At 39.7% G+C, this 13,837-nt stretch overlaps 1 protein-coding gene across 2 annotated transcripts in view; it reads left to right on the forward strand.

Annotated features, from left to right (window-relative positions):
- Positions 1-6,397, forward strand: part of HLF (HLF transcription factor, PAR bZIP family member) — a 64,305-nt gene extending 57,908 nt beyond the window's left edge. Inside the window, exon 4 of one of the 2 annotated variants that reach the window (XM_029600680.1) lies at positions 2,104-6,397. In XM_029600680.1, coding sequence (XP_029456540.1) covers positions 2,104-2,322 — 219 coding nt within the window. In that variant the 3' untranslated portion in view covers positions 2,323-6,397. The remainder of the gene's footprint in view (positions 1-2,103) is intronic. The other variant, XM_029600681.1, reaches the window with a different exon arrangement.
- Positions 6,398-13,837: the final 7,440 nt, after the last annotated feature.

A 13,837-nucleotide genomic window follows, 5' to 3' on the forward strand; every position in this document is an offset into this window, starting at 1 on the left:
GTGAGCTCCTAGTTTTAAGTTGACACATGCCTAGGCATGTAAATCCCATTTCTACTGCATAAGTCAGAATATTTTAAGTCTACGCCATGACCAGTTTCACCAATTCGTCTACCAGTTTGCTCAGTGTTTAGGTACATCCTCTAACCCCCCTGGTTTAATGGCCTGCACTCCTCCCAGTTATCCCAGACCATTTAAACCCGTCCAAAACAGCAGTGGGGTTTTTTTTTTGTTTTGTTTTTTACAACTTATACCTCCTCCATAGCAGAAGTAAACTTATGTGGCAGTGGATCTGGGCATGCGCCAGAACACAGATTTATGTGCACATCTCTTGGCCCCGGCCACACCACATCTCTTTGAAATTGAGAGATATGCGCTTATCTGGCGGCTTTTACAATTTGGTGGGTGCATGTGAGCCTGACTTGTGCACGCATCTCCTGATATTGACGTGCCAGGGTTTTAAAATTCTCTTTTTAGTGAAAATCTATAACTTATTCCGTTATGAAATAGGTGTTTCATTGAATCACCAAATACATAAGAGATTATTTGTGGAAGTACAAGCCAGCTGCATGCTAAACCCTCTTCTGTGCCTTGCAAATATTGCACATGGCATGCAGTGTATAAATTTGCAACAAACATATATATAAGCACTGCTACAGTGGCTTATAACATAGTGTTATACCTGTAACAGTTTTATCTGTCTGCAGTTGTTATAGTTGGGGGAGGGAGACACAAACATACTAGCATTTCTTCAAAGGCATCTGTTCTGAGAGAAAATGTAAAATCATCCATGTGGCTTCTGTATGTTTTTTATTGGAGAGTTTAGTATCCCAGGTGACTTTTAAGGACAGTCAAATGGTTTGCTTGACTTGGGCTGAATTTCCTTTCCCAGCGTGCTGAATTAATTGCTTGGCTTTGGGGAAGAGCAAACAGATTTTCTGTGTTGCATGAGATTTTGCAATGCCAGACTCTGCCATGATCATGCCTGGATTAAGGGATTTGCGGTGCCACTTTTGCTGATATGATAATAGATGTGGTTTGGCATGTACTAATTAGCTAAAACTGATTTTAATAGAGGGTGACTGAAAAATGTATAATGTCTGTATATATTGTGTTACCCTCATTATTTCTAGAAATATTTTACACCATTAAATCAAAGGAAAAGAGAGTAACATATAGTAACATAGCAATGATGGCAGAAAAAGACCAAATAGTCCATTTCGTCTGCCCAGCAAATGTCTTATGTTAATAACCAAAGATTTGAATGCTATTCATGGTGTTTATGCAAGGTTTGCATTCTGTTTTGACTTTATTGAGATTAGTGATTGGTTCTTTTAAGGTTGTATGTTGTCATAGTTTTCCCTGTGGGTTTGGAAGACTAGTATGGAAGTGAATAAATTAAATTAAGATATGGATCAGGCAATTTACCCAAGAGAATGCGGTCTTTCATTTTGGGGTTGGGTGAATCTCTTCCAACACAATTCAAATTTGGCAATAATTGATTTTGACATGATTTTAGTAGAGACAGCTACAAATTAGGTTGGATATGACTATTTAATTTGGATTTACTTTATTGATGCAAATATTTGCAGATTTGAAGTATTCAAAGACAGCAGAAATCATTAAATACTTTCCTTGGTAGTTTTCTTAATTAAAAAAAAAAAAAAAAAAAGGTTGCAGTAACAGCTTCTCCACCTTCCACATCATCTACAATGTGGAAAACAGAAGCATTTTCAGAAGGTTTCCAGATGGGTGACCTGGCAGAAAGTCGCCACTGGATACTTTGAAATGTAACTGAGAGCTTGCAAATATTTGTATCTGAGCATGAATCAAAAAGATCTGAGCCAGGTAAAAATGGAGATTCAGCTTGTCAAGAATGCTTCATATTTATCCAAACTGATTCTCAGTTTGCACCAGTTCAACTCTGAAATTACGAACGTTAAATTTTTCTTTAAAATGATTTAAGAATTTGCTGTAGTGTTCATTTAATTTTGAGATCATCCTCTTGAGAAACATCCTGAACTACCATTGTGTTCTTGTGTTTCTGAAATCTAATATCTTTTTTTTTTTTTTTTGCTTTTTTTGTTTTCTTCTTCATTTAATGAGCAGGATGACAAATATTGGGCAAGGCGAAAAAAGAACAACATGGCTGCCAAGCGTTCGCGAGATGCCCGGAGGCTGAAGGAGAACCAGATCGCTATCCGTGCCTCCTTCCTAGAGAAAGAAAACTCTGCCCTGCGGCTAGAGGTGGCTGATCTGCGGAGGGAGCTGAGCAGATGCAAGAATACGCTGGCAAAATACGAGGCGAGGCATGGACCCCTGTAGGTGGCTTCTTTTCTCTTGTGCACCTCAACGTTTGAATGGATGGACAATGCGATTCCTTGTTGACAGCTTTGCACCCAAACCCGTCTTTCTGTCATCAGCACTTTACCGGAAGCAGGACACAAACTGACTTAACATTATAACGTGTTATATATATTTTTTTTGTTGGTGTTCGTGTTCGTTGTGTATCTCAGCACTTCCCATTTTATGAACCCCATTTTCAGGAGAGTGCCACATTATTTTACTAGGACTGATGAGACTTGCCAAAGGAAAAAATGTTAATCAGCGATGCTTCAGAAAAGATTCTGCGTCATTTCACCTTCTTCTATACTTTGGCATGGAAAAATTCCCAGTGAAAAGACTGATCTTGCTTTTAAAGAGTACACTATATGTCTTCTTTTTTTTTTTTTTAATTATATGAAAAATGTAGTAGTACACTGCAGAGAAAAGTCTCTCTAATTTATTAGATGCTTTTGATGTATTTTTACATTTTAGGTGATATATTTGTCTTCAGAATTTAAAGTGTTGTTAGACTGAATTTGCTACATCTCTTAGATCCCATATTTACTGATTTTTGTATCTGCTAAAGTTCCTTTCATTTCCAGAGACCCCTTGATGGCTAGGAACACTATGTGCAGGATGCAGCATATGTTTTGGAAAACTTTTTTTTTTTTTTTTGCACTGTCTTTACCTGAAGCAATAAGCCTATGTATATCGGGATATGCTGGTTTTCTTGTTAAATGTAAGATGATTCCCTACTTCTGTGTTTTATTTCTCTAATCGGACTGAAGACTCAATATGACACTTCTGGCCCTCAAGAGCCATAAACAGGTCAGGTTTTCATGATATCCTTAATGAATATTCATGAGCTAGGTTTACATACACCTGCCTCAATTACGTGCAAATCTATCTCATGCATATTCATTAGTGATGGCCTAAAAACCTAAACTGTGTTCCTCAAAGGCCATCCGTGAATCCCACTGCACTAAGATGAGCTTGTCTAATGTCTTTGGGTCAGAGAGAGAGGGAGGAATGACAGATGGGAACTTAATCAACCCAAAAACAAATGAGAAGAAATCATATGGGCTTTGAATGTTCAAAGGAAGATTTCACGCTCAATATTCAATGTACTCAAACTAAAACTTTTGCAAGAGTTAATGCTTCTAATATGTGTAAATTAGTTTGCAAGAGTTTTAACTCTCTGCTGATGTGGTTATGAGATGAAAAACTATGCAAAACAGCTCATTGCCTATTAGAGCACAGAAAAATAACGTTAACTTTTGCAAGTTTTAACATAGAGCCATTAACTCTAAAAATTTAACTGAACTTCAGGGTACAGTTAAGTGTTTGTGATAATATCCACATTGAATGAGTTGACTTTAATGCTTGTAAATTGACAAAACACATTTGCATGTCACTAATATAGTTTATTAATGTGCATTAATGATTGATGTTAAGGCACAGTAGTACATTAATCCCCAAGTGACTTGTAAAGTTCAGAATTCCTTCTTAGCTGAACAATAAGGTTTATGCCCAAGCAGCTTTGCAATCTTTCCTGCTGTTGGTGGCAGCAGCCATTTTGTTCCAACAGCAACAGGAAGTTAGTGATTTCAGACTATCCCATGGTGGTAGCACAAATTGGGTGCCTCTAGCAGCAGACATAAGCATTTCCTGAGGAAAGCTATACTTCTGCAAGATTCCCTTAGGTCTAAATCTTATGGTTCAGATTAGCAAAGAAGCTAGTTTTGCCTGGCTAGAAATTAAGCCATCTTGATTTTTTTTAGAATGGGATTTCCTGTTTAAAATTAAACTTTTCCTTCTGCTTCTTTTATTTTTCTCAATTTTGTGACAACAGCAAAGAACTTAACAATAATTTTTTTTTTATCACAATTTACATTATACAGAACCTTAACTGCTAAAGTCTGTCTTTTTTTTTCACATGGCATTTTGAATGTGTTATGAGTTAGTTGATCTGCAATTCTGTATGTTTTAGTTAAGTGCTTTTTATTTTATTTTTATTTTTTCATAAAAGTAGGTTTCTGAAAATGAATGTAAAAGACACTGGTATATTTCATAAAGGCAGTTGGTGTTGTCATAAACTGTGGTTAAGCCGATTTAATATAATGTTTACTATAGACCAAACAAAGAGAGATTATAAGGTGTGTAAAGTTTATACAGAGTAATTATAATACCTTTTTGTACAGTATTTTTCAAATACAAATACTGACAATGTATTTTGAAAGACATATGGGAAAAAGAAAAATAAATAATTCCATATTTAAACTATATAGTAAAGATTATATATTCACCAGTATTGTACAAAGATATTTTGAGGATTTTGAAATCTTTAGTATTTTAAACCTATTGCTGATACATCAGCGCATATTCTGCATTAAATTTTATGAATGTAATTTGGCTTTAGAGGATTCTTCATAGTATTACTACATTTGAAAAATTATCAGTTTGTATTAAGAACTGCGATGGATTTGTTTAATCCTTTACAAAGCACTGCATTGATTTTTGGTGAGCACTTACTAGTTGGTTGATATTTTTTGAAGAAAACTTTGAGAATGAGCGTGTGTCCTCCTCCATAAACCAATTCATATCTCTACTTAATTTTTTCTCTGCTGTTCAATTTACCCTCCTTTTATGGACTGAACCTAACTTAAATCTACTACTGGCATTTATGGTGTATTGAAGGACAAAACTAATTCTATAAATATCATCCTTGACGGTGACATTTTTGGCGAATGTTGAAGTTTGTTGAGGAAAGATGGATACAATTTGATCTTTGATGCCCTCTCACTTCCTTATCCCCAGTAAATGCCATCCAGATTCTATGACCTTGATCTGTGTCAATTTTTCGGGTGGATCTAATATGAAGCAGAACAGGAAGGGTCCAGATTATCTGTACGAAGATGAAACATTCCATGGTAAGGGGTTTGCAACTCTGGTCTTATAGGAGCACAAAACAGGCCTGGTTTTTAGGGTTTCCACAACAAATGTTTATCAGGTATATAGTTGCACAGATGTGGAGGTTAATTTTGTGTAGCTTGTTGAATCTGAAACACCCACTTTGGCTTCTCAAGGAATGAGCATGCCTACCTCTCCTTCCACAGTACTCCAGTTCTGAAAATTAAGCAAATACCTCTGATGTAATCCAAATTGGCCTTCTCATCCTTAGTTTGAGAGACCCTGCCAAATTGCAAGTCCACATTTGTTTGCTGCTGAAATATTGATGGAGAGATGTTAATGGCAGATTCCTATGTACATTAGAGGTTTCTATGGTGCTACAATACTATTCATGGGTGCCAGTTTGCCTGAAATTTTTATTACAGACAAAACTAGATATCTTTATAGTATATTCTACCATATATTAGAGATTCACACACCACAGCAGTTGGCTGAACATTTTGCTGTTGACTGAGGCCATCCTTTCACTAGTGGTGTTGACATCCTGTCCTCAGACCATGCAGCCAAGTCATCCGGGGTCTTTCTACCAAACACATAACAGCATGCTTTTGGAATGTGAGCCTAGTGTCTGCTGTGACTTTCTCATTTCTCATTGCTACACCCAAGAGACGTGACTCACAGAATCTTCCATGTTGTAAAGCACCCGCAAGTTCCATGTTAATAGCTGTTGCATAACTATCGGCTTAAATAAAAATAAAAACCTTCCAGTTTGAAGAAATGATGCATAGTCCCTGCTATGCGGTGGAATAATACATCATAGTTCCTCTGTACTAGAGCTCACTATTGACCGAAGAGTTTAGTATAAGGATCAGAGTTTCGGGCTGGGAGCTTCGGGTTCTATCTCCTCCTCTATGGTCCTCACCATTTGACCCATGCACAAGTCCCTCAAAACTAAAGAACATTTCTTAAAACTAGTCTAAATCGATTCATCAGTTCAGTGCTCTAAAATTGGCTAAAACATCTTCTGGTGAGTTACTCCCGAATTGGGCCAATACAGTACAGTGCGCTCCGACGGAGTGCACTGTTAACCCGCCATTGGTCGCGCGTTTGACGCGCTAGCGTTACCCCTTATTCAGTAAGAGGCCGAAAACACGCGTCCAATCCCCCGAACCTAATAGTGCCCGCAACATGCAAATGCATGTTGATGGCCCTATTAGGTATTCCCGCGCGATTCAGAAAACAAAATGTGCAGCCAAGCCGCACATTTTTCTTTCAGAAATTAGCGCCTACCCAAAGGTAGGCGCTTATTTCTTCGGGCACCAGGAAAGTGCACAGAAAAGCAGTAAAAACTGCTTTTCTGTGCACCTCCGACTTAATATCATGGCTATATTAAGTTGGAGGTCCCGAAAGTTAAAAAAAAAAAAATTTGAAGTCGGCCAGCTGCTGTCGGGTCGAAAACCGGACACTCAATTTTGCCAGCGTCTGGTTTCTGAGCCCATGGCTGTCAGCGGGCTCGAGAACCGACACCAGCAAAATTGAGTGTCGGCTGTCAAACCTGCTGACAGCCGCCCCTCCGGTCCAAAAGGAGGCGCTAGGGACGCGCTAGTGTCCCTAGCGCCTCCTTTTGCCTGTTTTTACTGCCGGGCCTCATTTAAATACAGAATCGCGTGCACAGGAGAATGGCCTGTGTGCGCGCTGGGAGAGCGGGCGTTCGCCCGCTCTCCCGCGTTTTTACTGTATCGGCCTGAATTGGAAAGAAGATGCATTCTGTTACAGTTGTATATAGGTGCCAGCATTCAAAGGATTGTCAAATACATTACAATGGAAATATTTTCAGCATCTGTTCAGTAGTGCTGTGACATTGCTAGCCATTTCCATTAGAGAAGGGATGGAATACAATGAAATAAATTGTTTTAAGGAGAAGCAGCTAAACCCAGATGTGATCATTTACAACTGTAAACCTCCCCCCCCCCAAAAAAAAAAACTGCATTTCCATTTTGAGTCCTAATTAATTCATAATTAATAAAAGCCACTGATGAGCAAGAAATCTCTGAATTGTCTTTGTCATATTTTAGACATACATATTTTTTTCTTTTTAAGTGGGAATGCAATTGTAGTGTGGTGTTTGTTTGTTTGGTTTTTTTTCCTGCTGCTTGATCTTGAAAGGTTTAAAGCCACTACCTCGTACGAGAAATTGTACCCTCCTGAGTCTGTTCAGATGCCTTATCGTAGGTCATGCACGTTCCTGTTGAACCTGTATCAACATGTGAAGTCTTCAGGGTTGGGTAGCGTATACGTTTGACTTGGGGAGACTGATTAATCAGAAAGGGCTCTTTGGTCTATTCATAGGATTGCATAGACATGCTATAGAGTTTTTTAATTGGGAGAAAAATGAACATTTTAATGTGATTATCCAATGTATTTCTGGTAACACTACAGGATATCCTTTCTGCTAAACACAAGTTAATATTTAAGATCAACTTAACTGTATGTCATGAAATGGTTTGCATATGCTGTTAAGCCAAAACTTTTTGTTTTCTGTTATTCTTAGTGTTTAATAAACTTTTTAAAAACATTATTCTTTTCTGGGTGTGTGTGTTTGCTTCTTTGTGACATTGACTTAATTGGATGATTTTTCTTTTATGCAAAGAATTTGTGATTGCTTATTTTTAATTTGCTTTGGGGGATGTGGTTTGGACAATAAACTTTGGCAGTGTGATTATAGGACCGAGCTTAGAGCTCTGGACTGGGAGCTTCAGCTTCTGAGTTTCCTTTCTTGCATCCCTCACTATATGATCCTTGCACTTCCTTCGGGATTTGTGACTGATCCTCAAGATTTTCTTAAAATGGTTAATCATGGGGAACTGAGATAACTGAAATAGTGCAATTGTAAGCAGTACAAATAGAGCTGAACTGGATCAGCTGAAACTGTTCTCTGAAAAGTCATGCCAGAGTATCCTCTGAATACACCCCAGAGCAGTTCTCGAAAACCACTTTAATGACTGAACAGCTTGAACTGATTAGTAGTGTGAACAGTATCCTAAGCTCCCTATGCATTCTTCATTGATTTAAAAAAAAAAAAAAAGTATTTTTGCTGATGATCCTTGTTAAGAGAGGGGTTTTGTTTTGTTTTTTTCCAGAAGCAAATATCGGGCCTGATTCATCAAAGTTTATTCCCATAAACACAGAATGGGAGAAAAGCCTTTAAAGGTTGATTTTAAGATCCACGCGTGCACATGGACCTGCCAATTTTATAACATGCGCTCGTAAACGCGTGCATGTTATAAATGTGGCTACTTGCGTGCACATGTGTGTATGATTTTTGCATCGACGTGCCCACGAATCCCATCTTGATCGCGTAAGGGGGTGATTTTAGTAGGTACACATGGTGATACGATAGGCCCGATTCCCTCTTCCCTCCCAGTTCGCCCCTGTAAAGGAGCGAACTTCTTAAACTCCCTACCTAAAAAGGCCTCCCTTTTACCCTACCAGCCCCGAACCCTAAAACCTCGCTGACTACCCTAGAATTTTTTGTTTTAATACTTACCCGCAGTCCAGAGCAGCAGCAGGTTACGCTGTCATCGGGTCCCGGCCTGCACTTGTGCACTGAAGGTGCTGTCCTGGCCCGCCCCAGCCTGCCCCTTTTTTGTCTTACCGACTTTATTCGCATACAGGGGAGGTATGCGCGTGGCTGCAGGCCTCTTAAGATCCGCACGGTGCACACGTTCCGATCACACACACAAATTTCCCACGCGCACGGCTTTTAAAATTAGCCCTTTAGTGAATCAGGCAGATAGTTTGGTTTTATTGAACATTGAAATAAATGGCCCCCATCTAGTGTTAGGCTTTTTAAGTTTTTATTTTAAAACAAAGCTTGATTGAATGGAGACCTAATCCATCAAGGTGGGTGAAGAGGCAAGGACAGACTTGCAGGGATTTCCTCAGGCTGACCTGACTCTAAAGTTTATTACCATCAAAGATTGTTTTGACTTTTGAACTTGGAAATGTTGAAATACACAAGTCACTGACATATTCATCGTTAGTTATTTCATGCTTTTCCAGCATCAGAGTTCAAAGCATGTTGCAACAGAGTTTGGGTTTACAGTAGGTATAAAGTACATCAATAAATTAAATTTGAACAAATATGATTACAACAGAGGTGATACCTATAAGAGCATAGCTGTAGCATACATTTGAGGTCTGTGTTGTCGCTGGGAGGCCAAAGACTGCCACAAATAGCCACATTTTCAGTTTTTTTGTCCTGAAAGTGAGAAGGTCCAGTGCAAGCCTGATGTCTAGAGGTAGGGAATTCCAATAGTAGGGATTGATCCTGAGGACTCTTTCATGAGTGTTCGTAAGATGCATTTCCTTGGGGGCTAGTACCAATAGGCAAGCTTGGGGTAATGAATGCAGTGGGTGGGATGGTGTGTATAAGGTGAGTTGGTTGCTGAGATAGGGAGATGCCAAGTGCTTGGGTGCCTTGAAGGCCATGACCAGGATTGGGGGAATGCAACCTCTTAGTGCCAGAAACTAGGAATAAGCAACAGTTAATGGATCTTCTCCATTAGGACCTGTTGAGTACTGCTTCCAGATGACCCCAGGATGTTAGACTTGATGGAGGATTGGTCTGACTCAGCATAGGATTTTTTATTTTCTTATCTGCAAATGCAATCCTGGCCTCATTTCCGATTATCTTCCTTTGGTTCAAGTCTCTCGCTCCCTTCAAGCATATATCATCTTCTGCATCTCTTGTGCAAAGCCAGCTCATTTTCATCCTTCTGGGCCATTCCCTGTGGAATAAATTCCCTTCAGTTTTCAGGATGCCAGCTCGCACTCTCATCTTTCAATCCAAAATAAATCGCTCCATTCCAACTTGTCTAGCTCAAACTTTAGATTCCATCTCTGATTTGCACAAGGGATTTCCACCTCACCCAGGTCAACCTGAACAGACTGGTTTTGCCCCATTATGTGTACAGTCAACCTTTAGAAAAAACAAGGTAGTAATGTTAGGAAAGGTAGACTGTTTCTTTCCATAGATTATTATCAAAGTAACAAATAATTTTAGATGTTTGAAATGTTTACTGCAAAATTACCCCCCCAAATCCCCCACCCCCCAAAAAAACAGAATTTGCCTTTAACCTCTAAAGACAAGCATCCATGAATTCAATTCTGAAAAACAAGTCACTTGAAGTTCTGTGTAAGACACATCCTGACTCATATTAATCTAAATTTCCATCTTTAGCTGTGGTAGCATCTTAAGCTTGGCGTTTTTGGCAGTTGTACAGTACTCATGGTATGAAAAGCCATGTTTTGGTTTCTGGTGGTTTTGCAGGTCCTAGGATTTTGTTCAAGATTAGGAGTAGGCTATAAACAGAAAGTTAAGTTACTCTCTGATGGATAGTAGGATGTCAGTCCTCACATGTGGGTGATGACGCCATCCAATGGAGCCTAGCACGGAACTTTGATTTCACTTTCTCTGAGGTCGAGCAGAATGGCAGTCCTCACACATAGGGACTCCCAATCTACAGGCTGCCTCAAGCAAAAAGGAAAAACTAAACAGTACTAAAGGTACTACTGTTTGGGTGGCAACAGGTCAATCTCATATAATCTGTTCCCCCCCCCCCCTTTTTTTATTGTGTTTTAGTCAGTCTGATTAATAATGGACTCTAGGAGGGAATGGAGTTGGATTTTACAAAGAGACGCTATAGTACAGACTGTTTAAAAGTCAGTTTTGTGTCAGGAGTCTCTATCACAACAAGGGTGCATTGTAAATGTGTGGAGAAAATATCCCTCTTTACTGCTTCAAAACAGATTCAGTCAGAACTCCAGAACCATGAGCTTTGGCATGCCCACTAGATAAAGGGCACAATTAACTAACCAAGATAAACAGAGCTCTTGGCTACAGACATTATAGGTTTTTTGGTGTCAAGAAGAAACCTCAGTAGACTGTGGGACTTTAGAGCCCTCCGGATGGAAGGCTGTAGATTATTTGTATCTGAACAGATTACCTTATGCACAACATTAGTCAGTGACTAGAAACATGCATAGAAATAATTGACTTGGAAAAAACATTGAAGGTTGGAAAGACACCTGGGTCTGTGACAGACTCTTTCTACATTGTGACCACTAATAAAAATCTGGTCAGATATACTACAAGAGTGAAAAGACAGGAAGAAGCTTCTAATCATTAGGTGAGCACCATGCTGAGATCCCACAACATAGTGGAAGACTCCGTGGTGAGCTTCATCTAAAGCCTGCCCAATATAAAGCACATCAAGCAGTCCTTTGACAGACTTATCTACCACATGGTGGGATAAACTATTTCACCCATGTGAAATTGATTTGCATTGGTTAACCAACAGGCATGTGAAAATGCAGAAGGCTTTATAAACGGGTTTCTGGTGATACAGGGAAAAGGTTCTTGGACATTTTCTTAGTAGTAGACAGACTACAGGGCTACAAGGATAAAGAAGCAGCCCCTAAGAGGTGGAAATCAATATTGGGCAATTCTCCAATCTTATTAACTCCCTGATGAACATTCATTCAGGCGGCTTCCTCTGACTCTGTTTCAACCAATAGGGTCTAGCTTCTTCTCAGCATACACTTGGCCATGTAAATTGAGTGATTTGAATAAAATCTAATAAAAAGCCCAGACTCCAGTCTAGGGTAAGAATATCCTGAGGCAGAAGTCCAGGAAGCTCTCTGTTAAGAGATGGAAAAAGTAGTGCCATGGGATTTTGCTCCTGTGGAAATCTGGACTCCCTCCCCACTAACTAGAGATCACTGAGGTTCTAGACTCAGAACAGACTCCTTGCACTCTTGACATAGGACTTCAAGTCCTATTGCTAAAGATAGCCTCAACTTCAATAGAACAACCTCCTGTTGTATAAGGTAGAGTTAATATCTGTAAGGGCACGGACTACTTCGTCAACAAATGAACCCTAACAACTTTCAGGTTTACACTTATTGCCCTCCACTAAAGGAAAAAAGTGAAAGTCCCTAAGCAAACCCAGCTTGGGTGTGGAACTTCTTGTGCAAGCTTCCAAACCCAGAATGCATGCAGCCATGATTAGGGCAAGGTATACTACGTAACATTAGAATATATCAGCCACCAGGGAGTGTCTCTCTTGTGGCCAAATGTGTAGATGTCATTTAAGATGTAGAGTAGATGGAACCATCCATCCCTTAGAGGTCAGCATAGAACCCAAACATGACACTGACTAGTCTGGAACAGTCACAAAGTGACACATTCATGTTTTTCACAGCATTTTGTATATGCAGTCCTCTCATGCTGGAGAAAATCCTTACCTGCTCCTTGGAAGTGGATTCCTACTAGAGGGAAACTGTTGCCAATACTGCAAGATGCCACATTTCATGACAGCCACCTGCATGTCTAGGACTGCGTGCCTGCACAAAGTAGCAGTGTGTTATTTCCTTCTTAGATGGGTCTCTAAATCCAGCATGGTACTAAAGGATGGTTCAGGTAGAAAACAGCTACCCAGAAGCAAATTCACCAGGAGAAGGGAGAATACAGTAAATACATCCCCATCCCTGAGAAGGAAGTAAGATGCTGATGGGGAAAACATACAAAGATTTCCCTTAGCATGCCTTAAGTAATGTACTTCCATTCAGGATGGGACACTGAGAAGCTGCTAAATCATTTCTCAGTGAACAATTGGGAAGAGTAATGAATAGGCATACTCTGCTTTTGATAACCTGAGTACCTTGGATACTCTGGTTTTAATTAAAAACTCTCAGCTCTTCAGATGCCTGGAGGTAACCCAGCAGTGATATTAGGATCTGGGCCATGAACCTCTGATCCAATGTCTGGACGTGGGTGAGGAACAGCCACCGAAGGGTGGAGAGATGGAAGGGATGGGGCAATTCCCTCCATCATTATAGTGCTCTACTGGCAATAGAGCAAGCAGCTGGTGACCCTAAACCTATGTCACCACAGACACAAAGGAGTTCACCAGTCTTGGGAACTAAATTGATAGGGAATGGAAAAGCAGAGTCAACTAGACCTCTATCTCCATAATAGGAGACTTGTAAGGAGCTGCTCCAATTGTGCGATTGACCGAAGGCCATGCCATCACTGGGCAAATCCCTGCAAGAGAACAGAGAGCTTGTGATAGCATAACTTCTGGAAACTCTCCAGGGACAGGGAATCCAGGTTACAAGCTGTCATAGGAGGGATGCTTTGGAGGCCTTTCCCCTCCTCATTTATTTATTTATTTAAGGCTTTTATATACCGACTTTCTTGATACAGATCAAATCAACTCGGTTTACATCGAACTAAGCAGAATTATAACCAACCATTCAACAAGTGACAATTTGAAGGAGCATAAAAAGTTACATTATAACAAGGTTGCCTTAACTGGGAGGAGGAAAAAAAGAGGGGGAGAACAAAGATAATTACTATATACAATAAATTACTATAGTTAGGGCTCCAGTCCCTAACTATACTGTCCCAGTACCCATCCCAGCTGGATAGTTCAACCAGGAGTGAGCAGGATAGGAGTTGCAACATCAGTCTTCTTTATGTTTCAATAAACTTTTTATATTCATTATTTGTACATTATATATTAGCAGGGAGCTTAGTTGT

This window comes from Rhinatrema bivittatum, chromosome 4, assembly GCF_901001135.1.
Source record: "Rhinatrema bivittatum chromosome 4, aRhiBiv1.1, whole genome shotgun sequence".
Classification (NCBI taxonomy): domain Eukaryota; kingdom Metazoa; phylum Chordata; class Amphibia; order Gymnophiona; family Rhinatrematidae; genus Rhinatrema; species Rhinatrema bivittatum.